Below are 27,612 nucleotides of genomic sequence, written 5' to 3' on the forward strand. Positions count from 1 at the left end.
CCCTTAAAGGTACATACATTACAATTCCTCCCCTTTTAGATTAACAGCACCATAACACTCATTTAACAATTAAATATCAAACTAATTACAATTAACACTTTTAACATGCAACATTAACTGAAAATAGTCTATTTATAAATTCAGTCTTTGGGGAGGCTTCCTGATTCTTTCTGGATAACGCCTTTCCCGAGTGTCTCGCTCTTGGTGCGGAGGCGATTCTAACACCCTGTCGTCAGTTGATTCATCAGCTTCCAATGCTATTGTTTCTGAGGTAGATGTGACCTGTACGTCGGGTTCCTCACCAGGTACGTATGGCCGAGACATGGGGTTGACTTGTTCCTGTGACTCTAGGATCTGGTCAGCATGGCGTCTCACAATGTTCTCCCCAACATCCACTGTGTACATTAGTGGCCCCTGCCGTGTGCATATCGTTCCTGGTTGCCATTTCTCTGTTCGGTAGTTGCGGGCCAAGACTGGTTGCCCTACATTGAAGCTCCTTGTCGGCTTCTCATTGATGTGCTGGAATTGCTTACTCTCAACATCTCTTCGTACATTTGGTCTGAGCAAATCCAGACGAGATCTCAACCTTCGGTTAAAGAACATCATGGCCGGGGCCTGGTTGGTGACTGCATGTGTCGCATTTCTGTAGGCTAACAGGAAATTGTCCACCTTATGCTGCAGTGGAATGTCGTCATCGCACATGGCTTTTACTGCTTTTTTAAAGGTTTGTACGAACCTCTCAGCCAATTCATTTGTGGCTGGATGATACGGGGCGGATGTGTAATGCCTTACCCCATTCCTTTTCATAAATCTTCGAAACTCTTCGGACACAAACTGTGGTCTGTTATCAGAGCAAATCTGCTCTGGCAAGCCTTTCCTGGCAAAAATGGTCCGTAGGACTGCAATAGTTTTCTCCGTGGTGGTGGAGGACATTTTGATGACCTCAGGCCATTTCGAGTGCGCATCCACGGCTATTAAAAACATTGAGTCCATGAATGGACCAGCAAAATCAATATGCACCCGTTGCCATGGAGATGAGGGCCACTCCCATGGGTGTAGAGGGGCATGTGGTGGTGCATTTTGGACCTTCTGGCATCCTGAGCAGCTCTTTTTCAGGTCCTCGATTTGCTGATCGATCCCCGGCCACCACACATAAGCCCTAGCAAGGCTTTTCATTTTCACCCCTCCCAGATGACCTTCGTGAAGCTCATTGAGCACTCTCTCCCTTAACTTGGGTGGAATTACCACTCGGGATCCACACATCAAGGTCCCCTGGCATACTGACAGCTGTTCTCTTCTGGATGAGAATGCTGGCAACAGTGAGTCGCCATGTGCTGGCCATCCCTTTACCGTCAAATCATATACCCGAGACAGTGTCGGGTCATTTCGGGTCTCCTTCTCTATACCAGCGTTAGTTACTGGCAAGCATTCAATTATAGTCGAATGAAATATTTCGACAGGATGCACTGCTGGTGCTTCCTCCGCAGTAGGCAGTGGCAGGCGTGATAGCCCATCAGCGTTTCCATGCTGTTTCGTGCCCTTATACTCGATTTCATATTGGTGCGCCCCTAGAAAAAGGGACCATCTTTGTAGCCGTTGCGCAGTCATCACCGGAACGCCCTTCTTTGGATTAAAGATGGAGACAAGTGGTTGGTGGTCAGTCAGCAAGGTGAACTTCTGCCCGTGCAGATAGTGATTGAACTTTTTCACTCCCCACACTAGGCTGAGGGCCTCCCTGTCAATCTGGGCGTAGTTACGCTCGGCTGAGGTTAGTGACCGAGACGCAAAGGCTACTGGCCTCTCCGAGCCGTCCGGGAATTTGTGCGACAGCACCGCTCCAATGCCATAGGGTGATGCATCACACGCCAACTGAATTGGTAGTGCTGGGTTGAAATGAGCCAACACCTCTTTTGATGTGATCAATGCTTTGCTCTTCTGGAAAGCTCGTTTACATTCGTCACTCCACTTCCATGGTACCCCCGTTTGCAGTAGGGTGTTCAGTGGGTGTAGTATGGTAGACAAATTCGGCAAGAACTTATGGTAGTAGTTCACCAGCCCGAGGAACGACCTCAGTTGTGACACATTTTCCAGTGCTGGAGCCTTGACTACTGCCTCAATCTTTTCAGGGGACTTATGTAACCCCTCTTTATCAATAACGTAGCCACAATACGAGATCTGCTTCTGGAAAAACTCGCATTTGTGGCGATTAGCTCGGAGCCCATATTCCTTCAATCTAGTGAGCACCTGCTCCAGGTTGGCGAGGTGATCACTGTCATTTTCGCCCGTGACCAGGATGTCGTCCAAATAACACTAGGTCCCTGGAATCCCTTGCAGGACTTGTTCCATTGCCCTTTGCCAAATAGCCGGAGCTGATGCTACCCCGAACACCAGCCGGTTGTATTGGTAGAGACCTTTATGAGTGTTGATCGTGAGGTACTGTTTCGAGGCTTCTTCTACCTCCATTTGCAGGTACGCCTGGGCCAGATCAATCTTAGTGAAGCATTTCCCTCCAGATAGCGAGGCGAAAATATCTTCAATCCGCAGAAGCGGATATTGTACAGTGTGAAGGACTGGGTTCACTGTCACCTTAAAGTCCCCACAGATGCGAACCTTCTTTGGTTCCCCAGGCGTATTACTCAACGACCTCTTCATTACAGGAACGATGGGTGTAACCCACTCGCTGCAGTCCACTTTGGACAGTACTCCTGAACGTTCCAAACCTTCCAGCTCTGCTTCGACGGCTGGGCAGATCGCGTAAGGTACCGGTCTGGCCTTAAAAAACTTTGGGCTTGCATTTTCCTCTATTTTGATCGTCGCTGTTATGCCTTTTAATGTTCCGAGTCCCTGCTGGAACACTTCTTGTGCGTCAGTTAGCATTTTTGACAGTCGTCCAGGTGTGATGTCATCATCCTTTTTGGCATCTACAGTCAGTGCTTGTATGGAATGCCAATCTAGCTGTATCTTCTGGATCCATTCACGTCCTAGTAGTGGTGGTCCTCCATCTGGCAATACATATAGGTCCATTTTTGGTGTTTCCTTGCCGTTATATATAACGTTCACCCTTATTTTTCCTTTGGGGTAGACTTTTTGCCCCGTGTACGTCTTCAAGACAATCTTTGTATCTCTCAAGGGTATATGTGAGAATAGCCGCTTGTAGTCCCTTCGGTTTATGACTGTTAGGGCTGATCCTGTGTCCAATTGCATTTTCACTTGGACTCCTGCTATCTTGAGCGTGACCCAGATAGTTTGGTGATCCTCCGTTTTGATCACATTATGTAGTTTCAGACAACCCAGCTCCTTGCTTCCGGAGTCTGTATCACTCTTCTGTTCATCGGAACTACTCTCCGTCACCTTATGTACCTTCTTGTACTTCTCCTGTGGAGATTTCTTGCTGCTGGTTTTCTTTCCCAACCTGCAGACTCTTGCTATGTGTCCTACTTTTCCACACTGTCTGCACACTTTGGGCTGAAAATTCAGTAGGGTTAGCGCCCATTTTGCGGCGCTAGAGGGCCTAGCGCCGCAATGATAGCCGTTTCTGAAATTCACTTTGGCGCTGCCATCGGCGTTAGCCAGTTGCGCTGCGCCGGCACCGATGACGTCATCGGTGTGCGCAGCGTCCCGGTTGCCGTGGCAACGCGCCCGAACGCCGAAATTCAGTTGCGGCCGCCTCGCCCGTGGCAGCCGCAACTAAGACTCTGGCAACCGAGTCTTACACAAGTTAGCGCCGGCGCATTAAGGTCGCGCGGCGGCCGGCCACTTTCCCGCCGGCCGCCTGCCCGCACCTCCCTCCCCGGACTCCTCCACCCCCCCCCCCCCGCGGAACAGATGCGTCTGGCCTGCAAGCCCGGCACTTGTCCGAGGTGCCGGGCTCATTTTTGAAAAAATCAAACGGCCAGCGATCGGGTGAAGGCAGCGCCTCCTTAACGGGAGGAGGAGGCCTGCACTTCCCCAGCCTGCCGCACCGCATCGGGTGCCGCAGCGCCGGATTAGCGCCGCAATGCGGCACTCAGCGCCCATTGGGAGGCACTCACGCCCGCCAGTAGCGCTGGCAGCCGTCTGGGCGCGGCGCTACTGAATTTTTGGCGCGCGCCAGGGAATTAGCGCCGGCGCTAAATTTCCGGCGCTAAAGCCCTGGCGCGGCGTCAACTCAATGTCTAGGCCTTTGTCCTTGAACCAGCAATCATTATGGTCGTGTGTTGTTCTGCCGCAGCGATAGCACTTCACTGTTCCGTATGACATTTCATTTGTGCCATATTCTTGCGGTCTCCGTTGTATCTCTGCAGTGCCCCATGCTGCTGCTTCATGTGATACTGCAATGCTGAAAGCCTTGTTCAGCGTAAGATCCTTTTCTGATAGAAGCCATTTCTGGGTTCCTTCACTTTGAAGCCCACACACAAACTTGTCCCTTAAAGTATCTGCTAGTCCCGTTCCAAACTGGCAGTGTTTCGATAGCTTGCGCAGTTCCGTTAAATACTCAGCATTACTTTCATCTTTATGCTGGTTCCTTTTGTGAAACTTAAATCTTTCTGCTATCAGCAGCGGTGTGGGGTTTAAGTGGTCCTGTAGGATTGACACTATGTTTTCAAAATCCTTTTCTACTGGCTTCTCTGGGGTTACTAGGTTTCGTAGTAAGCCATACGTTTTTGCACCCATTGAATTCAACAGTACCAGCGCTTTCTTGTCATCTGGCACTTCATTCGCCTTGCAGTATACTTCTATGCGTTCGACATTTGTCGTCCAATCTTCGACTTCATTGTCGAACGCTGTGGTACTGCCACTCTTCGGCATTTTTGGGTGTGGTTAGACTGGCTTAAAATGGCGTCTCCCGCGCTTTCCTTTCTTCCCCGCTGCGGCTTAAAATGGTGTCTCCCGTGCTTTCCTTTCTTCCCCGCTGCGGCTTAAAATGGCATCTCCCGCGCTGCTGCCAACGCCGCTCTCGGCGGTCCTCATGGCAAATGGCGACGCCCTGTGGGTTTCGTGCGCTGCTCCTGCGCTGCTGCCAATGCCGCTCTCTGCGGCCCTCGTGGCAATGGCAGCGCCTCGCGTTTTCCTGCGCGCCTCTCTCCCCCGTTGACGCTGCTCGGCCCTTGAACACCGGCTGCGCTCTACTCTCTCTCGTCTCTCTCCCCGTTGACGCCGCTCGGTCCTGAACACCGGCTGCGCCCTGTGCGCCCTGCCCTCTCTCTCTCCCCCGTCGACGCTGCTCGGCCTTTTTCTGTGCCGCTCGGTCGGCTCTAGCCGCCGCTGTCCGGGAAGGGCCTGCGCAGTACCTGTTGCCAGCCCGTTTCGCTGGACCACCGTGACTGGAAAGCCAAGCCTGGCTCTTGACAGCCTCCCCTGCGATGCTCAAATCTCTGCTGGATGACTGGGTGGTTGCCCGTGGTCGACGCCCGTGCTTCTGGACTCGACCTCCTTCCACTGTTCTCCAGGAGCGAATCCCTGGGAGGTGATGCAGAGTTGCAGGTAGGTTCGAATCTGCATCGTCGCCAATGTTATATCCGTGTATCTTAATGTTGTGTCCTTCAATAATCAGACAACAGACTGCAGGGAACGATCAACAGGTGTTTACTGAATGAGGGTTCAAACTGCAACTAACTGTACAGATCACTACTCAGGGTTTATATACAGGTGTGGTCACTGCCGGTACTACAGGATACAGGAGCTGTAAAAAGTAGTTCTCCCCCTTAAAGGTACATACATTACACCTCCCACCCCCCATTCCCTACCTGACTGGAAGCCAGCCTGTCAAGCAAACAGTAAAATCTACAGCATGCGGGGAAACCCCTAACTCCGGGTTTCACGCCGACTACCGGGTCCCCCCGCACTGTGCGGGTGGGAAACGGGAAAATCCCGGCCTTAGTGTTTAATCCTTCAAGTATACCTTTAGGCCAATTGCCCCTCAAAATTGAACTCTTTCTAAGGCTAAACTCTCACTCTTCTGGCCATGTGCATCTTAAGATTAATCTCATGCGAGTTAGTTCAAATTTGTGCTGTCTTCATTTAAACAATAGCCTCAATGCCACAGGAAAAAGCAGCCAATCATAGAACAGCTAATTACACTTCTTACTATAACCAGTTAATTAACCTAATACTGTCTCAAATTAGCCCATTAATTGGCACCAAATAAACACGTTTAAACAGCTCTGAATTTTTAAGAGCTAAAATGAAGTAAACTAAACTCAAAATAGAGTAAAAGTGAAAATCTCAGTATTTATGCCCAATCATTCCACTGAGTGTAAATCTCACACTCTCCTAGCCTTCCACACACCACTGACCTCTTGCATGATTCTATACTAGTTTGTTGTTTCTTTTAAAATAGTTAGTGGTGTGTGATAGGTCCTCTAGTGAGTGTTACAGGGTATTTATTATCTTCGTATTAAATTCTTACAACTGACCGTCAATAAAGTGTTGAAGTTTCTGTGGCTTGAAATGAGACCATGGGATGCTCATGAACAATGCAACTCCAGCCCAGAGCATCTGCTGGCAGGGCTCATGCATCATAGGCTCTCTGCAGCCGGGTTTCATGGATATCTAAAACTAGCTCTGGCTTGTAAGAAATATCTCTGCCAGTCGTAACCTGAAAGTCACTAAGAGCAATCTTTGTGATGTGTGGAGATGAGAGCAAAAAGTTGGTATGTCAGTGAGATGTCACTGACTGAACAGCACCAATTTGGATTTCGATTCCTGATCTCTGTGGACTTTGAAAGTCAGTCACATAAATTACAGCAACAGGACAAGCCATACATTGATGACTTAAAAGGTAAAGTATCTTTTATTTTTGAAGTTCAATCTAGAATCAGACATTGACAGATATGTGAAGCAAAACAAGCCATCTGAATGGCTATGGTTTTAGTGCATGGTAAAATTCAAAATAACCATTAGCCACCAATGTGTAGGAAAGGAGGGCTGAACAATTAGTCCAGTTATCCACACAGTAGTAAGTTCCTGCCTGGATTTCAGTTTCTTCCTCTATCACATGTTCAGGAGAGTAGAGAAATCCATAAAACCATTATAGGTGTCAGGTATGGTTAAGCAATCTGCACTCCCAGCAGGCCAGTGATTTCCCAACCTGTGGGTTCTGCTCCCTGCCGGGATAGCCTGATCATGGAATCACTCTCATTAAGTAATCTTTGTTACAGCATATTGCTTCCAACCTTCTAAGCACAGGCAAATCATTGGAAATTAAACATCTCCAAATGTTCAGTACTAGAATCATAGAATCTTATATCACAGAAGAAGGCCATTTGGCCCATCGTGCCTGTGCCGGCTCTTTGAAAGAACTATCGAGTTATTTCCACTCCCCTGCTCTTTCCTAATAGCCCTGCACCCTTACTAAAGCCTCAATACCTCCCACAATGTGAGGGGATCAAAATTGGACACAGTGGCCTAGAAATTCAGTTGCGTTCGCCAGCCGTTAATGCCATAAGAGGGGTAGATTTCCAGCACTAGGCACTTAGCGCCCGGGCGCAGGCCGGTCTGCGCCAACACCCAACTTCAGTTGACATTTAGCGCCGGCGCAAAGTGTTTGCGCCCGCTCAGCTGCGCGTGCAGCTTATGACGTCATTTCGTCGTGCAACGCTGTTTGTGCGCCCCAAACCGGAAATTCAGTGGCGCCCGCCCAATGTGGGCGTGGCGCTGTTAAGAACTGTGAAGTGGAATGCAGCAGAGGCCCTGCGGGCCTCGGGGAGCGCTAATTAAAGGGCACTTACACTGAACTATAAAGGCCAGCCATTTTGCTGCAATGACTTTAGTGCTTTGGATTTCTGGACAGAGACCAAGGAACAGACCTTACTGATTTGGGACAACATAGGAGGTATTTTTGGCTTCTGGCCAGAACTTGGAAATTTGACTCTTTGTGATTTCACTGTTTGCAAGTTTATTATGGGGGCTGCATGGGGTTCCAACCCTCAGTTCCAGCATTATGTGCGAAGGGCTCGCAGACGCTGTGTGAGAGGGGCAGCCATGCCTAGACGCAGAGGGGCCATCAGGCGTCGGCAACGTAGGCCTTACCCACTCAGGGAATACCGGCAGCAGGTGTCCTATCTCACCATGACTGCCGCGCATTGTGTTAAGAGGCTGCGCTTCAGAAGGGAGGTGGTTGCAGAGATCTGCCAGCTGCTTCACAGAGATCTGCGTCCACAGCTGATGTGCAGGACGTCTCTGTCGGTGGAAGTGAAGGTCACGGTGGCTCTGAACTTTTATCCAAGCGGCTCCTTCCAAGCCGCTGCTGGGGACATAGCGAACATCTCCCAGTTCGCCGTGCATCGCTGCATCCGGCAGGTCACCGATGCCCTTTTCGCAAGGAGGCACCAATTCATCTCCTTCCCCATGACCCTAGAGAGGCAGGAGCAGTGTGCAGTCGGATTTGCCAGGATCGCCGACTTCCCCATGGTGCAGGGCGCCATTGACTGCACGCATGTGGCTATGCGGGCACCTATCGACAATGCCGAGGATTACCGCAACCGGAAGGGCTACCATTCCCTCAATGTACAGCTGGTGTGTGACCACAGGCAGCGCATCCTAGCTGTCAATGCCCGCTTTCCAGGAAGCAGCCACGATGCATTTATCCTGCGCCAGACTACTGTGGCTGACATGTTCGAGGCACAGCCTCCACCAAGGGGATGGCTTATCGGGGACAAGGGCTACCCTTTGTGCACATGGCTCATGACCCCGCTCCGCGTGCCCAGGACCCCTGCGGAGGAGGCATACAACGAAAGCCATCAAGCCACAAGGAACATCATAGAGCAAACGATTGGCATCCTGAAGCAACGGTTCCGCTGCCTGGATCGATCCGGTGGATCTCTACAGTATTCGCCAGATAGAGTCTCCCAGTTCGTCGTCGTTTGCTGCATGCTGCACAACCTGGCTATCCGCAGGACTCAGGCACTGCCACCTCACGTTGGGCCACCACCTCAGGAGGACGAGCAGGAGGACCATGAGGAGGAGGAGGAGGAGGAGTACCAGCCCAGAAGGGAGCCACAAGGTCCAAGGGCCGTCCGCCGGCGGCTTATTGAACGACACTTCTAGGCCCCCTGTCAGGGAATGGCTTGTGGCAATGAACGCACCTGAATGCAGCCGCTCCGCAAGCCCTCAGCCGGTTAACGCAACAACCACTTGAAACATGACACCTGGACAAGCTGAATAAATAAAAAGCTTTATTTAACAAACTCAGGGCCCTTCCCACATGAAACAGAAAAACAGACAAGACCCCCAAAAACCAGTGAAAAACATATCTTACTCCCACAACCTGGGGAGGAATAACAAAACTTGTCAATCCAATTGGCCTTCATCTTCGGCCTTTCCAAAATAAGCCCCCCCCCTCCAGAACACAAACACCCCCATATAAAAAAAACAGTTGCCGACACCCTCTACTTGGTGTGCCGAGAGGGCGAGTCCTTGTGCAGGCTTCTCCGGCCCCTGCCCGACCTGTTGTTCCGCCTCAACCTGGGCCCTGTGGGTGTTGGAAGGCTGGGGAAAGGCTCCTGAGGGCCGCAATGCGTAACGGCAGATGCCCTTGGGGGTCGGCCTAGACGAGGTCCGGCCCTGGAGGGTCCGGCTGCTGACTGCTGCAGCTGTGGCTGGGCAGCATCAGTCTCTGCAGCAGCTCGTCGCACCTTGGCTGGGGGAGTGGCAGTGGCGGCTGCAGCAATGGGGGCAAGCTGGCTGATGCCAGGCGCTCGCTGGTCGCCAGAGACATTGGCACTCGGCCGGGCTGGCACTGCAGCAAGCGCAGCAATCTGGTGGAGGCCAGACCGCTGTGCTGCAGCAGGGCGGCGGGTGCCCTGTCGATGCTTCCGTGACACAGCGAGTGTGGCAGAAGTGAGTGCCCGAACTGCCCTGTTCTGTGCCCGCATCAGATCAGCCAGTGTCTGCACGGCACCACTCATGAACTCGCGACTCGCGTCCTGTGCTGCCGCGAGTTGGTCGACACCCCTGGCCTGTGCTGCCGCGAGTTGCTCGACACCCCTGGCCTGTGAGTCCCCGAAAGCGGCCACACTATGAGCCAGGGACTCAATGGCCTGAGGCAACTGTCCCACAACCCCCATGAACTCGTTGTGGCGCCGCTCGGAGGCCGCGGACATTTCATCAAGGAGGTGCACCTCCTGGGCGAGGACCGTCTCCGGACTGGAGGGCGGACTCTCCATCTGGGGAGAAGGCCGCCGAGCTGCCCGACCCTTCCCACGTGCCTGGACGCCACTGGGCCCAGCAACTGCCCTTCCCTGCAACACTTCCCCCTCTGGGGAGAAGGCAGCCGTGCTGCCCGACCCTTCCCGCCTGCCTGGACGCCACTGGGCCCAGGAGCTGCACCCCCCTGCAACACTTCCCCCTGGCTCTCCTCCAGGCAAGACGTGTCCCCTCCATTGCCATCCCCTGGCGCAGATGAGGGTTCCCCCGATGTGCCGCCTTCCTCTTGGTCCTCGTCGTCCTCCTCTTCCGAGGGACTGGCACTCTCAGCTTCATGGACCTCCTCCTCACCAGCTGAAAGCAGGAAGGCACAAGAGTAGCTTTAGAGTGAGGACAGGGCGTCAGCGAGGGAGGCATGAGTGGTGGCATTATGCGCATTGGTCGGACAGTGGCAAAGGATGTAGATCTGAAGCGCAAGGGGAACGAGAGAGGTCCAAACGGTCATGTCCTTACCATTGGGGCCCAGCACAGGGTCGGCATCTCCAATAGCAACGGGGCCAACCACCCGGCCACGCATGAGTCGAGCCACGCGCTCCTCCAGGTCACTGAGCTCCTGGAACTGGCCACGGCCTCCCCCGGTGACATTCCGGCTCTTCATATTCTTGGCCAGCTTGGCCTGCAAGAGAAAGGACGGCCTCTAAGTACAGTGTGTTGCCCTGTTGTTGTCTGCACTGCCTCCCATGGTCGATTAGCATGGCCAGTGTGGTGCCCTGTTGTTGTGTGCACTGCCTCCCATGGTCGAATAGCATGGCCAGTGTGGTGCCCTGTTGTTGTGTGCACTGCCTCCCATGGTCGAATAGCTTGGCCAGTGTGTAAAGTGCAGAAAGTGCTATTGATGATCATGCCAGTGCCATAGCTGCGGGAGGAGGGATGGCCATTAGGCCTTTGAGGTCCCTTTGCCCATAATGTGAGGTGCACATGCAAGGATGAGGAGGACACTGGAAAGGGTACTCGCCCTGCCCATCCGAGTGAGGTCGTTGTACTTCTTGCGGCATTGGTCCGCACTCCTGGGGACATCGCTGGTGGATGACACCCTGTGGGCGATTTCCCTCCAGGCTCTCCTGTACTGCCTCCTGGGAGCCTTCTTGCCACTGTCCGGGCACAAGATCTCTCTTCTCTTTTCAAAAGCCTTAAGCAGCACCCTCAAAGCATGCTCTGAGAAGCGCTGCGCTCGTTCACGGGCCTTCTGCATGGCTTCAGGCGCTATTTGGGTCCACCAGCAGTGTTCAGGCCTAGCTGCAGGGCTCCACTATCCAGGGCGTGGCAGCAGACAAAGTCGACCCTTCCCCCTTTAAGAGCTGGCCGGCGTCAGGGTGTCTGCTGTCAATCAAAACATGACCGCACCTGCGCTGCGCCCGGCCTCGGCGTTATCAGTCCGCACCGCCGGCTTAGCGCCTAAAGATAGGAGTGCAACGCCAGTTTCAGCGCTCGCCCAAACTCCTTGGCAAAATCTACTGAATTTCGGCGAAGTGGCCTACACTTTCCGGCGGGCGCTAACTTTAGCGCCCGCCCGACTTTAGCGCCCCAGAAGTGGCGCGACTGAATTTCTAGGCCAGTATTTCTAACTGAGGCCCAACCAAGGTCAGAATGGGGAGAATTTCTAGCTACACACAATTGGAACCAAATTATTTCAACCATTCTCTACATTACTTGACTAATCAGCCTGCTAAGTAGAGTTACTGTGATATTTGTTACTTTTAGTAGAAGACAATACCTATATTAAAAAATCCCACATAGAGCTTATACTTTAGCCTTTTTGCGGCCCGATGCCAATGGAAATATTCAAATCATCCTGTTCTTTTACCCCATGAGGTGCACAGATAATCATATCCACTGCAATACAAGCAGCAGAACCTGAAGCGGACCAAAGTATGATTTGCAAAGCAGCTGTAGCATTTTAAAGGCTTCCAGTGAACTCCTTCATTGGGCACCCTCATGTCCAACTTGTCTCTTTCCATTTCTCCCAAAAAATACTTGTTTGCGTCTGAGTGTACTAAATGTGGCTTTAATACACATGTAAATTTTGTTTGTTGTCACCCCAGCTGCAGAGCCTCGCTCAATGGCGTTGCAAAATAGAGAGTTGGGAGTGCGCAGTATTCCTGTTTTTCCAGTGATTAATTTTAGGGACCAGAAATTTGGGTACATTGCAAATCCTGCCCAATTGTCTGAACCATGGTCAGGTGAGTCTCTACACCTTGTACTATAGAAATACAAGTTGCTTTGGTTGTTTTTATACAAGGCATCTTAATCGCAGTGTAATTTTGCACACCATAACTGTAATAAAAATATACAATGATACCTTTCTATGATACAATTATTCTAAACTAATTACAACATAATCGCTTCTCAGACATTGAACACCCACAATGCAGCCTCCACAGTCCATTCACATTAATATTTTGAGGGAGAGGGGAAATAAAGCTTTATTCCTGCACTACAACTGTTAGAATTCTTATTTTATATAAACCGATGTTGAGGAGATCGCTACTACAATGTACTAAATCTGTCTTGCTTGTATCCATCATGGTGGCAGCACTTCATCAGAAACTGGAAGCCCACGAGTAGCAGCCAAAGCATTTTCAATCATTCTCTCCAGCATTTCATGACGGGTCTTAGCAGTGGCAGTTCCAATATGGGGAGTCAGAGTGACATTTGGTAAGTGCAGCAAAGGATGATCCCTTTTAAAAAAAAACACACAAGATAGTTGTAATATCAGCTGGGTTTCTGTAATTAGGTTACTTACTTCTACTTTTCAAATTAATATTTCTGGTATGTTGAGTAAGTAGAAGTGACAAGATACCTTGGAAGTGGCTCTGGGTCAGTAACATCCAGAGCTGCTGCACGAATAACCCCCTTCTGAAGCACTTTCACCAAAGCATCCTGATCAACCACTGCACCTTAGAATATTAATTAAAAAAACTCTATTAGTCTGGACTGCATGTCCTACTGAATGAGGAAAATGGATTGTAAATATGTTAAAACCTGCCTGCAAAGCGGCAGTTGTATATCTTTTAACACCAATTGCACGACAGGAAACTATCCCAAGATTCTTTTACTACAACCTTGAAGGTGAATCATTAATTTTAATTGAAATAAATGTCAATCAGAGAAATAAGCGATATATATAATGAAAGATCTTGCATCTAGCACACGTGCATAATGTAAAAATTTTTCAAAATTTCAAAACACCTCAAAAACTTCAAATCCGTAGGGCAAAAATACATGATTGATTCAGGTAACCACTATCTCCCCTGCTCTTCTTGGATTAGTGTCATGATATCTTTTTAACATCTACCTGAGAGCAGTCTGGTTTAACATCTCATCTGAAAAATGGCACGTATGCTCAAGTCCTGGAGTGAGGCTTGAACTCACAACCTTTTTATATATTCCAATGGTTTCTCCTCCCTTCCCACATGGTCATTATCGTGTACCTGAGGGTTTCTTCCTTGGTCCTCCTCTCTTCATTGTCAATATGCTGCCCATTGCTGAAATCATAGCATCAGGTATGCTGATGACACCCAGTTTTACCTTCCCAACTCTTCTTTTGATGCCAAGGTCATTGCTTGACTCTTCAATTGCTTGTTATACATAAACTCTTGGATGAATCGGATGAATTGAAATTCCTTCCAACTCAATGCAGCTAAAACTGAAGCCATTCTCTTTGGCTCCTGTCAACTCTGGCCTAGAAATGAGTCTCTGGCTGTGGTGCAAAACGGGTGGTATTGGACTGGCTGCCCATTATATGCAGCGTCTGATATTCAGTTGCATTGACTGCAGTGGAACTGAATATCAGTCGCTGTGTATAACGGGCGGCCGAACTGATACTGCCCATTTTACGCCACCGCCCGAGATGAATTTCTAGGCCCCATGTGTCTCTCTTCTGGAGTTCATCAAAGTTCCCGATTGCTATTCAGGCTAATTCCGGTGGTATGGAACCTTGGTGTGCTGCTTGATCATGAGCTGAGATTCTTTCCCTGCATTTTTTCTGTCACCAAAACCATTTCTTCACTTTCAAAATGTTGGCTGCACCTCCTCTTCTCAACTGCTGCGACTCCAATCCATGTTTTTTTCACCCCAAGCCTTGACTTCTCAATTGTTCTCCAAGCCAGCCTTCCTGCTTCCACCTTCCTTAAATGATAATTCATTCAGAATGCTGCTGCAGCATCCTTAGCCATCTTTCATCATCCTAGTTCTTACCAAGCTTTACTGTGCTTCTTTGGATCAATTTCAAAATCCTTATTCTTACCTTAAAATGTCATCATGGCCTCATCACACCCTCTTCAGCTTCTGAAACCCTCTTCAGCCCTATGTCCCTACTCATACTTTTTGCTCCTCGAACCCTGGTCTACGCTTGTTCCCTTCATGACCCAGGTTCTCTTTTAGCCACCATGCATGCACGCTGGAACTCCCTCCCAAGTTACTCTGCCTTACCTGCTTTTAAAAATTTTCGAAGAACTTTTCTTTGCACTATTCTTTTGGCCACATCACGTAATTCCATTTCTATCTGTTCTTTTATCTTGCTCTGTGAAGCATATGACATTTTTCGAATAGAATCTCATCGGGAACAGTATATGCAAAACTTTATTGTATTATCATTCTATATCACTTTTTTGTAGCAGTTCTATGTAATGTTTCTTGATCACTGTAACCTAATCAAATTCATTCGACAATATCTGCTTGAGTCATTGTTCCCACATGATTGACTCCCAACTCTGGTCTTGCCAGTCCTTCCATTTTCTCAACAGCTGCAGCGCACCACGGAGACGTACATTAAAAACAGTTGAAAAGTTTCACTTTAGAGCTTGTCCCTGTTCCTTATGATGCTTATCTTCAGGAAATTGAACATCAAATGCCTATGCTTGGAACTGTAAATTTTATCGTGGCAAACATTTGGGGAAAATCATGAACTAATCCCAGTAAAATGTCCAAACTAATAATAATCATGATTTTATGATGACCAAACTACTTTTACTTTGCTTTATTTCTTTGTCAGTTTTTTTCTCCTTCACTCTTCTCTCTCCGTCTCATGAGCCAAGCACCTGCATACTAGGAGGACTATATCTTGCTAACGGGGAGTGGGAATGATTCCCCCTTCCTGTTAATGCAGTGGACACTGCAGAGTTTCCTTATCACACACATACCTGTACTATGGTTAGAAGTGTTCCAGAGCAAGCTTTACTGTCCTTAATCTTCAAGGATCTGTCCTTGGCCCCCTGCTCTTCCTCCTCTGTATACTGCTCCTTGGCGATATCATTCGCAGACATGGGGTCAACAATCACATGTACGCTGATGACATCCTGTTATATCACTCCACCATTTCCCTCAATCCCTCTACGGTCTCTGTATTGCCCACTGCCACTGGTTGTCCTGTATCTAGTCTTGGATAAGCCACAATTTCCTCCAGTTAAACAATGGGAAGACTGAAGCTCCAGCCATAAATTCCGTACTTTTGTCACTGATTCCATCTGCCTCCCCGGCCACTGTTTAAGGTTGAGCCAGACTGTTCACAACCTCGGCAACATATTTGACCCCGAGCTGAACTTCCGATCTCATATCCTATCCATCACGAAGACCGTCTATTTCCCTCTTTGTAACATTGGCCGCTTCTGCCCCTACCTCAGCCCATGTTCTGCTGAAACTCTATTCAGGATTTTGTTACCTCCTGACTCAACTATTCCAATGCTGTCCTGGATGGCCTCCAATTCTCCACCCTCTGTAAACTTCAACTCATTAAAGACTCTGCAGCCCCTATTCTATCCTGGACCAAGTCCTGCTCACCCATCACCCTGTCTGTGCTATCTTACATTGGCTCCTGGTCCCCCAGTGCTTCAGATTTAAAATTCTTATCCTTTCATGGCCTTGCCCTTCTCTATCTTTGTGTCCTCCTCCAGCCCTGCATCGGCCCCGTGAAACTGCCATCCTCTAAATCTGACAGCTGTGACTCAGTTGGTAGCACATTCACTTCTGAGTCAGAAGGTGCCACTCCAGAGACTTGACATTTCAATGCAGTACTCAGTGAGTGCAGCACTGTCAGAGGTGTCGTCTTTCAGTTGAGATTTTAAACTGAGGCCCCATCTGCCCTCTCAGATGGACGTAAAATATCCCATGGCACTATTTTGAAGAAGAGCAGGGGAGTTCGCCCCGATGGTCTGGCCAATATTTATACCTCAACAACATCACTAAAAACAGATTGTCTGGTCATTTATCTCATTGCTGTTTGTGGAATCTTGCTGTGCACAATTGGCTGCCACGTTTCCCTAAATTGCAACAGTGACTACACTTCAAAAGGTACTTCATTGGCTGTAAAGGATGTCCTGAGGTTGTGAAAGGTGCTGTACAAATGCAAGTTATTTCTTTCTTGTGCATTCCTCTCTTTCAGCCCACCACTGGCCTTCATGCCATTAGCTGTCTAGGCCCAATTGCTTGAATTTGCTTCCTAAATCCTTCCACCTCTCCACCTCCCTCTCCTCCTTTAAGGCCCTCCTTAAAACCCACTTCATTGACCAAGCTTTTGATCACTCCTAATATTTTCTTCTTGTCTCAGCAGCCATTTTCGTCTGTTTGTGGTCTGTGAAGTGCCTTTTCTACATAAAAGGTGCTATATTGATTCAGGTTGTTGTTAATATATTTTATATACCAGGTGCATGTCCACTTTCCCTTGCAGATGGGTACTCCATTTTGTTAGGGAAACAATGAGTATCATTGCCAACTGGAAAGGCTGTTGCTGGTGACTGTCCTGCAATATGTTGTCATGTACGTGAGGTGCAGGGCCGAGTCCTGGTTGATCCTTACTGGTTGGGAAAGGGAGGCTCTGTGAAGGGAAACAGGCTCAGCAGATTTAGCTGAAGTGATCACATAAAAGGTTGGGCGCTGAGAACTACAATGATGGCAGCTACCATCAGACCTAAAAATTTGAAACCATCTATCACTGGGATCCACGACTGTTCCTGTAAAGAGGAGAATAGATCCTGGAATCCTGTAACCAGTCCAAAAGGTGTAAAGAATTGGCTTTTGATGATTACAAGTGTGGGATCGAAATGTGTCATACAAGGAAAGAGTTAACGCAATTAAACAATCACAGAAAACGTTTTAAGTAAGGAAACTTAATCATAATAGGTAAATTGTGAAAATAGTTTTGCAGACTACTGATAATTTTCTAAAATAAGCAATGACATGGTGCTCTCCTACCTCGAGAGACATTGACGAGGGTGGCAGTGGGTTTCATTAGACAAAGCTCTCTTTCCCCAATCAGTTTGCAGGTTTGAGGAGTCAGGTTTACTACCAACATCACAAAGTCCGACTCCTGAAGCAGATCATCAATCTTTGCACAGTAATGAGCCCCGACCAGTCTCTCCTCCTCCTCAGCCCTAAAGATAGATCAGACAAGTGTTGTAATTAATATAAGGGAATGGCATTTTGATTACCTGCTATACATTTTGGTTACTAGTTGATAACAATGGACCTCTGAAAAATCACCACTATTCCTTTGTTTAATCCTCTTGCTGTCCAGTTTTGCTCAATGGGATGCTCTCAAAAAGGCATTAAGTTGAAGTTCTCTCCAAATTCAGATCATCTGTTGCTTAATGACAATATCCCCCATCCCACTGCTAAAATACAAAAACAGGGGGGTAATGTTAATTTACACAGAACCTTGGTTAGACCGCACTCGGGGTACTGTGTGATTCTGGCCTCCATACTACAAAAAAGATATTGAAGCACTGGAGGAAGTGCAGAAAAGATAACTCCAGGTAGGAAGACACGAGAGAATGCAACTATCCAGAAAGATTGAGCAGGTTGGGACTATTTTCTGTGGAAAAGAGTCGAGAAGACCTGATAGAGGACCTGCCGGACGGCGCCGAACAGTTTGAGGCTCAGCGGACCTGAGCGGGAGCTATCGGACCTGAGCGGGAGCCGGAGGCAGCAACATAAAGAGTGGGAGCGGAGAAGGTGCAGGACACAGCGGACTTGAGTGGGAGTGACGGCAGCAACATAAAGAGTGGGAGCGGAGAAGGTCCAGGACACAGCGGACTTGAGTGGGAGTGACGGCAGCAACATAAAGAGTGGGAGCGGAGAAGGTCCAGGACACAGCGGACCTGTTGGTCAGGATCATGGCTTGCATGTCGTCGTGAAGCAGGCGGAGGATGGTGACAAACTTTTGAGGGCAGCCAAATTTGAGGAGAACACTCCATAATCCCTCACAGTTGACAGTGTCGAAGGCCTTTGTGAGATCAAAGAAGGCCATGTACAGCAGTTGGTGCTGTTCCCTGCATTTCTCTTCTAATTGACGTGCGGTGAAGATCATGTCCATTGTGCCCCTTAGTGGGCGGAATCCGCATTGCGACTCTGGGAGGAGCTCTTCGCCCACTGGGAGGAGGCGATTGAGGCATCTTCCAGCCTTTAAAATGAAGTTCAGGACCTGGAATGTCAGGACCCTCATGGACAACCCCAACAGTGACAGACCGGAACGCCCGTACTGCTATCATTGCCCGGGAGCTCAGACGTTTCGACATTGACATCGCCGCCCTAAGTGAGACCCGGCGGGCAGGGGAAGGCCAGCTCAAGGAGCAAGGTGGTGGAACGGGAAACCTGAAGAAGAACGCCGCCTCCATGTGGTAGGCTTCGCCATAAAAAATGAACTGGTTGTGCGTCTCAGAGACTCTCCTAGCAATATAAACGAGTGCCTCATGACTCTTCGGCTCACCCTAGCCTGGAACAGTGCGCTACGGTCATCAGTGCGTACGCCCCAACACTGGAAGCCACAGACGAGACCAAAGAGGAATTCTACTTCAGCCTCTAACAATCCCTGTCCCGAGTTCCAACGGGTGACAAGCTGATCCTCCTTGGCGACTTTAACGCCAGCGTTGGAAGGGACACAGACCTCTGGGGAGGTGTGATCGGCAGAGAGGGGATAGGGAAAGCCAACTCCAACGGTACCCTCCTCCTGTCGAAACGCTTAGAACATGACTTGTTCCGTCAGAGAGACAAGTACAAGGCTTCATGGCAGCACCCTCGCTCCAAGCACTGGCACCTGCTGGACTACGTCATCGTCTGAGTGAGGGACCGCAAGGACGTCCACATCACCCGCGCCAGGAGCTGATGACTGCTGGACAGACCACCGCCTAATCCGCTCTGTCATCTCCATTAATGTAGCCCCAAAACAGCGGCGGCAACAGAAACAATGCCGCAGGAAAATTAACGCTGGAGCACTCAAAGACCCTGCTAAGAAAGCCCTATTCAGCCTGTGCCTCACAAACAACCTGACGACTCCCAGTGATGCAGAGACACAGAGTGCCCACAGCACCTGGTCTGCACTCAAGGCCTCCATAATCAGCACCTGTGAAGAGACGCTCAGTCATTCGACCAGGAAACACCAAGACTGGTTCGACGAGAACGACCAGGAGATTCAGGGGCTAATAAGCCGCAAGCGCAAGGCATTCCTGATCTGGAAACAGCAACACAACTCGAGAGCAAGAAAGCAGTTCTACAGAAGCCTGAAGGCCGAGGTCCAACAAAAAACTCGCGACCTAAAGAACAGATGGGGGTGGAGAAAGTGGAGGAGATCCAGCAGCTAGCCGACAACCACGATGTGCGTGGATTCTTTAGCGCAGTCAAGACCATCTATGGCCCAAGCACCCAAGGCCCTACCCCACTGCAGGCCAAGAACTTAGAGGTACTCATCAAGGACAGAGAGGCAGTCAGTGCCTGCTGGAAGGAGCACTTCAAAGATCTCCTTAACCGTGACTCTGTCTTCGACGCGAGTGTCCTCAACTCCATCCCACAGCATGATACCTGCCACCATCTCAGCACAACTCCAGCCCGGCATGAGGTTGAAAAGGCCATCCGACAACTGAAGAACAACAAGGCCTCAGGAGCAGATGGAATCCCCGCCGAGGCACTAAAGCATGGCGGAGAAGCACTACTGGCACAAAGCCTCCTGCACTATGTGGGAAATCAGGGACACTTCCTCTGTCTCTGACGACCATGTGTGCGGGAACTGTATCCAACTGCAGCTACTGACAGACCGCTGGAGCTGCGAATGGATACATACTGGAGCATTCGCGATGTTGAGGACATCATGGATAGCACGTTTAGGGAGTTGGTCACACCGCAGGTAAAGGCTGCACAGGCAGGAATGGAATGGGTGACCACTGGAGTAGTAGGCGCAGGCAGGTAGTGCAGGGGTCCCCTGTGGCCATCCCTCTTTCAAACAGATATACCACTTTGGATATTGTTAAGGGAGATGGCTTATCGGGGGAAGTCATCAGCAGCCAACTTCCTGGCACCATGGCTGGTCCTGCTGCACAGGACGGGAGGAAAAAGAGAGGGAGAGCTATAGCGAAAGGGGATTCTACTGTAAGGTGTTTCTGCGGCCGCAAACGAGATTCCAGGATGGTATGTTGCCTCCCTGGTGTAAGGGTCAAGGATGTCTTGGGGCGGCTGCAGGGCATTCTGGAGGGGGAGGGTGAACAGCCAGTTGTCGTGGTGCATATAGGTACCAACGATATAGGTAAAAAACGGGATGAGGTCCTAAAAGCTCAATATAGGGAGTTAGGAGGTAAATTAAAAAATAGGACCTCAAAGGTAGTAATCTCAGGATTGCTACCAGTGCAATGTAGAAATAGAAGGATATTTCAGATGAATACATGGCTAGAGGAATGGTGCAAGGGGGAGGGATTCAAATTCTTGGGACATTGGAATTGGTTCTGGGGGAGGTGGGACCAGTACAAACTGGACGGTTTGCACCTGGGTGGGACCGGAACAGATGTCCTGGGGGAGTGTTTGCTAGTGCTGTTGGGGCGGGTTTAAACTTAAATGGCAGGGGGTTGGGAACCTGTGCAGGGAGACAGAGGAAAGGGAAGCAAGGATAGAAACAAAAGACAGGAAGGAGAAAAGCAAAAGTGGAAGGCAGAGAAATCAAGAGTGTAAATCAAACAGGGCCACAGTAAATAATAATTCTAAAAGGACTAAGAGTGTTAAAAAATCAAGCCTGAAGGCTTTGTGTCTTAATGCAAGGAGCATTCGTAATAAGGTGGATGAATTAGCTGCGCAAATAGATGTAAACGGATATGATATAATTGAGATTACGGAGACATGCCTCCAGGGTGACCAAGACTGGGAATTCAACATCCAGGGGTATTCAATATTCAGGAAGGACAGGAAAAAAGGAAAAGGAGGTGGGGTAGCATTGCTGGTTAAAGAGAAGATTAACACAATAGTAAGGAAGGATATTAGCTCTGATGATGTGGAATCTGTATGGACAGAGCTGAGAAATACCAAGGGGCAGAAAACGTTAGTGGGAGTTGTATACGGACCCCCAAACAATAATGCTGAGGTTGGGGATGGCATTAAATGGGAAATTAGAGATGCGTGCAATAAGGGCACAGCAGTTATCATGGGTGACTTTAATCTACATATTGATTGGGCTAACCAAATTATTAACAATACTGTGGAGGAGGAATTCCTAGAGTGTATACAGGATGGTTTCCTGGACCAATATGTTGAGGAACCAACTGGAGATCAGGCCATCTTAGACTGGGTATCATGTAATGAGAGAGGATTAATTAGCAATCTTGTTGTGCGAGGCCCCTTGGGGAGGAGCAATCATAATATGATAGAATTCTTCATTAAAATGGAGAGTGAAGTAGTTGACTCAGAGACTAGGGTCCTGAATTTAAATAAAGGAAACTTACGATGGTATGAGGCACGATTTGGTTTGGATGGATTGGGGAACATTACTTAAAGGGTTGACGGTGGATAGGCAATGGCAAACATTTAAAGATCGCATGGATGAACTATAGAATTTGTTCATCCCTGTTTGGCATAAAAATAAAACAAAAAAGGTGACTCAACCGTGGCTAACAAGGGAAATTAGGGATAGCATAAGATCCAAGGAGAGGACATATAATTTGGCCAGAAAAAGCAGCAAACCTGAGGATTGGGAGCAGTTTAGGATTCAGCAAAGGAGGACAAAGGGATTAATTAAGAGGGGGAAAAGTAAGCTTGCTGGGAACATAAAAACTGACTGTAAAAGCTTCTATAGATATGTGAAGAGAAAAAGATTGGTGAAGTCAAGCATAGGTCCCTTGCAGTCAGAATCAGGGGAATTTATAATGGGGAACAAAGAAATGGCAGACCAATTAAATACATACTTTGGTTCTGTCTTCACAAAGGAAAACACAAATAACCTCCCAGAGAGGGAGGAATTGAATGAAATCAGTATTTGTAGGGAAATGGTGTTAGGGAAATTGACGGCATTGAAGGCCAATAAATACCCAGGGCCTGATAATCTACATCCTAGGGTACTTAAGGAAGTGGCCCTAGAAATAGTAGATGTATTGCTGGTCATCTCCCAAAATTCTATAGACTCTGGAACAGTTCCCATGGATTGGAGGATAGCTAATGTAACCTCATTATTTAAAAAAGGTGGTTGAAAGAAAACGGGGAATTATAGACCGGTAAGTCTGACATCGGTAGTGGGGAAAATGCTAGCGTCCATCACAAAAGATGTAATAACAGAGCACTTGGAAAACAGTGACAGGATCAGACAAAGTCAACATGGATTTACAAAAGGTAAATCATGCTTGACTAATCTACTGGAATTTTTTGAGGATGTAACTGGTAGAATAGATAAGGGAGAACCAGTGGATGTGGTGTATTTGGACTTTCAGAAGGCTTTCGATAAGGTCCTGCATAAGAGATTAGCGTGCAAAGTTAAAGCACATGGGATTGGGGGTAAGGTACTGTCTTGGATAGAGAACTGGTTGGCAGACAGGAAGCAAAGAGTTGGAATAAATGGGTCTTTTTCCATGTGGCAGGCAGTGACTAGTTGAGTAACGCAGGGTTCGGTGCTAGGACCCCAGCTATTCACAATATATATAAATGAGGGAACTAGATGTAATATCTCTAAGTTTGCAGATGACACAAAGCTGGGTGGGTGTGTGTACTGTGAGGAGGATGCAAAGAAACTCCAATATGATTTGGACAGGTTGGGTGATTGAGCAGATGCATGGCAAATGCAGTATAATGTGGTAAATACGAGGTTATCCACTTCGGTGGCAAAAACAGGAAGACAGATTATAATCTGAATGGCAATAGATTGGGAATAGGGGAAGTGCAACGAGACCTGGGTGTCCTTGTGCACCAGTCGCTGAAGGTAAGCATGCAGATGCAGCAGGCGGTTAAGAAGGCAAATGGTATGTTGGCCTTCATAGCAAGAGGATTCGAGTACACGAGCAAGGATGTCTTGCTGCAGTTGTACAGGGCCTTGGTGAGACCACACCTGGCGTATTGTGTGCAGTTTTGGTCACCTTATCTGAGGAAGGAGGTTCTTGCCATGGAGAGAATGCAGCGAAGATTCACCAGACTGATACCTGGGATGGCAGGAATGACGTATAAGGAGAGATTGGGTCGATTAGGCTTATATTCGCTAGAGTGTAGGAGTCTACGTACTCCTAACAAAATATACTGAACTCGGAGAGGTTCAACAGAAAAGGTTTAGTTGTTGAGACCACATGTTGAACACAAAAATGGCGTCAGAGACTACACCAAGTCTGACTGTCTTTCATCAGTCCACAGCTTAGACTGCCCCTCCCCCGCTCTGGGCTTAACTATGTTGCAGATCGAGTTTCTTAAAGGTGTGATCCTTCTTAAAGGCATGACGCCTGATTTATAGTCTACGGACCGAAAAGCGGATTGTGTCCTTTCTGTGATTGGTACGCCACACAGCTCCCCCCAGAATCCGCTAGTAGGGAGTGTACGAACCGACGTGGTGGCTTGATGGCATGGCCGGAACGGCTCTTGGCGGTTGGTGTCGGGAGCGGGGCGGTCGGACGCGTCGGGCTCTTAGGCGGTCTGCCTCGCGGTGGGGGTTGGCCCACTTGAACGGGTTCGTCGGGCTCTAGGTGCACCAGCTTGAGCCGGTCGACCGACACCTTGTCAGTTCTGCCGCCTACTTGGAGGAGGAAGAACTTGTTCCCCATCTGGAGTACCTTGTAGGGTCCATCGTATGGGGGCCGTAGAGGTCCTCGGTGGGCGTCATGGTGCACGAAAACAAATTTGGCCATGTGCAGGCTAGGTGGTACGCGGGTTGCTGGTTCGCCGTGCCAGCCGGTGGGTACCGGAGCGAACTGTTGTGCTCGGTTGGCGAAAGCGCGGCGTTGCTGGTCAGCCGACCAGGGGGTCGTGGCGGTGGGCAGGAACTATCCGGGTACGCGCAGTGGCTGGCCGTACACGAGTTCCGCCGCCGAGGCTTGCAGGTCTTCCTTGACCGCGGAGCGTAGGCCAAGTAGCACGCACGGGAGGCGGTCGATCCAAGCCTCATCCTCGAGGCTGGCGCGGAGGGACGCCTTCATGGACCTGTGGAATCGCTCGCACAGTCCGTTGGCTTGGGGGTGGTAAGCCGTGGTGCGGTGCACGGCCACCCCGAGGTTTCGTGCAATGGCGGCCCACAGATCAGAGGTGAACTGCGGGCCTCTATCCGACGTTATGTCGGAGGGGACGCCGAACCGAGCGACCCAGGTCCCGATGAATGCCCTCGCGATGTCGGCGGTGGTGGTGGACATCAGTGGAATGGCCTCAGGCCAGCGGGTGGTACGGTCCACGATTGTCAGCAGGTGCGTGTGACCTTGTGATGGCGGCAGGGGGCCGACGAGGTCGATGTGGACATGGTCAAACCTTCTTTCTGGCACGGTGAACTCCTCGAGTGGGGCTTTGATGTGCTGGTGGATTTTGGCACGCTGGCAAGCTATGCAGGATCTGGACCAGATGCGCACATCTTTGCGCAGGCCGCGCCAGACAAATCGGTTGGCCACCAGTCTAATGGACGCGCGGGTGCCGGGGTGTGAGAGGCCGTGGGTGATGTCGAACACCCGTTTTCGCCAGGACGCCGGGACTACGGGGCGGGGTTGCGCCAAGGAGGTGTTGCATTTGACTGTGACGACGGACGGGCCACAGGTGACGTCGGTCAGTCGCAGCCCTGGGAGGGTTGTGGGCGCGGAGAGCAGATCAGGGTCGGTGCGTTGTTCCGCTGCCAGTTGAGCATAGTCCACTGCCAGGTGGGCGCCGTGGACGGTGGGGCGGGATAGGCAGTCGGCCACCACGTTGTCTCGACCGGAGACGTGCCGGATGTCTGTAGTGAATTCGGACACCGTGGCAAGCTGGCGTTGTTGCCTGGCTGACCACGGGTCCGCAGATTTTGCCATCGCGAATGTCAGGGGTTTGTGGTCGACAAACGCGGTGAAGGGGCGGCCCTCCAGAAGAAATCTAAAATGGCGGACTGCCAGGTACAGTGCGAGGAGCTCGCGGTCAAAGGCGCTGTATTTGGCCTCCGGGGGGCGCAGTTGGCGGCTGAAAAAGGCCAGCGGTTGCCAGGCCCCGTCGACCCACTGTTCGTACACGGCGCCGACCGCGTGGTCGGAGGCGTCCGTGGTGAGGGCCACCCTGGCGTTGGGCTGTGGGTGAGCGAGCATGGTGGCATCGGCGAGCGCCTTTTTGGTTGAGTCAAAAGCGGTCAACATGTCCGCCGACCACTCGATCGCCATTCTGTCTTTCTTACCCCGGAGGGCTTCATATAGGGGCCGCATGAGGGAGGCCGCTCCGGGAATGAAGCGGTTGTAAAAGTTGATCATCCCCAAGAACTCCTGGAGGCCTTTGATGGTGGTAGGCCGGGGGAACTGCTGGACGGCTTGCACCTTGGCGGGCAGGGGAATGGCTCCGTCCTGCGTGATGTGGTGGCCGAGGAATCCGATCCTGCTGAGGCCGAATTGGCACTTGGCTGGGCTGATGATTAGCCCATGCTCACTGAGCCGCTGGAACAAGGTGCGGAGGTGCTCGATGTGTTCCTGCTTGGAGGAACTAGCTACCAGGATGTCATCCAGGTAGACAAAGAGGAACTTCAGGTCCTGGAGGACCGAGTCCATGAGCCGCTGGAAGGCCTGGGCCGCGTTTTTGAGGCCGAAGGGCATTCGGAGGAACTCGAATAGCCCAAAAGGGGTGATTATGGCCGTCTTGGGGACGTCCGTGGGGTGGACTGGCACCTGATGGTAACCGCGCACCAGGTTGACTTTGGAGAAGACTGAGCGGCCGGCCAGTCTAGCCGAGAAGTCTTGAATGTGCGGTATGGGGTACCGATCCGGCGTGGTGGCGTTGTTTAGGCGCCGGTAGTCCCCGCAGGGGCGCCATCCCCCGTTGGGTTTGGTGATGATGTGGAGTGGGGAGGCCCAGGGGCTGTTGGAGCGGCGGATGATGCCGAGCTGTTCCATTGTGGCGAACTCGGCCCGCGCGATCTCCAGCTTGGCCGGGTCCAGCCTGCGGGCGTGGGCATACACCGGTGGGCCTGTGGTGGGGATGAAGTGTTCTACCCCGTGCTTAGCAACTTTCACGGAGAAGATCGGGTTGGTGAGGGCTGGAAACTCAGCCAGGAGTGCTGAGTAGTCGTCCGTTGAGCGGGCGCGGCACTGCCACGCCATTTCAGCGGGTTGGGGGGGGCCATGGCGCCCGGGATAGGTGACATGGTGTTCATGTCCACGAGGCGGTGCCGAGGCATGTCGACCAATAGGCCGTGCGCACACAGGAAATCCGCACTGAGGAGCGGGGAGAGCACCTTGGCGGTGATAAACTCCCAGTGGTAGCGGCGGCCTGCGAGGTCGATGGTGACGGTGCGGGTGCCGTACGTCCGGATGTCGGTGCCGTTGGCGGCAGCCAGCGCAGGGCCGCGGCCACCTCGCTGGATCTCGAGGGCGGACGCGGGGATGATGCTGCGCTGCGCGCCCATGTCGCATAGGAAACGGCGTCCAGAGGTGCTGTCCGTAATGTACAGCAGCGCGCCTGTTTGCCCCACGGCCATCGTGTAGGCCGGTGTGGGGGCGGTTGGAAACGTGCAGGGATGGCTGCAGCGGCGTGCCCGTGCGCCAAACCGGGTATGGAAGTAGCAGTAGCCCTGGGTCGGAGGGCTTGGCGGACGTGGGGGCCTGGGGGGCCTCGTGGCCGAGCTGTGTGGCCGCGCGATAGAGGGTGGAGCGCGCGCCGACGCTGCGGAGGCCAGGTCGGGGGTGACGGCGTGGTTGGAGCCGGCGGACAGGAGCTTATCGGCTTCGTCGGCCAGGTCCTCGAGGTCCGTGAGGCTGGACGTCATGATCGCCGGGCGGATGCTGGGGGGTAGTTGGCGGATAAAGAGCGTGCGGAAGAGGGAGCCGGGCAGTTTCTCGTCGGTCAGAGCAAGCATGTGTGAGAGCAAGTCTGACGGCGTGGAGTCACCGAGGCCCGGGAGGTCGAGGAGGTGGCAGTTGCGCACGAATTGGGAGGCTGTGAATTTTTTAAGGAGCGCGGCCTTGATATGTGCGTACTTGCCTTCCTCCGAAGGGTTTTGTAGTGTTGTCCAGACTTTCGTGATTGTGGAGCTGCCCAGGGAGGCGAGGAGGTAGTCGTACA

General features: G+C 50.7%; 1 protein-coding gene across 1 annotated transcript in view; it reads right to left on the reverse strand.

Annotated features, from left to right (window-relative positions):
• Positions 1-9,917: 9,917 nt before the first annotated feature.
• LOC147117687 (uncharacterized) overlaps positions 9,918-27,612 on the reverse strand; it is a 141,750-nt gene continuing 124,055 nt past the window's right edge. Inside the window, exons 4-6 of the mRNA XM_085988879.1 lie at positions 17,374-17,552; positions 12,986-13,082; positions 9,918-12,863 (exon numbers count right to left, since the gene is read on the reverse strand). Coding sequence (XP_085845005.1) covers positions 12,707-12,863; positions 12,986-13,082; positions 17,374-17,552 — 433 coding nt within the window. The 3' untranslated portion in view covers positions 9,918-12,706. The remainder of the gene's footprint in view (positions 12,864-12,985; positions 13,083-17,373; positions 17,553-27,612) is intronic.

Source organism: Somniosus microcephalus, chromosome 5, assembly GCF_052327205.1.
Source record: "Somniosus microcephalus isolate GS21.2 chromosome 5, FLI_Smic_1.0, whole genome shotgun sequence".
NCBI classification, from domain to species: Eukaryota; Metazoa; Chordata; class Chondrichthyes; order Squaliformes; family Somniosidae; genus Somniosus; species Somniosus microcephalus.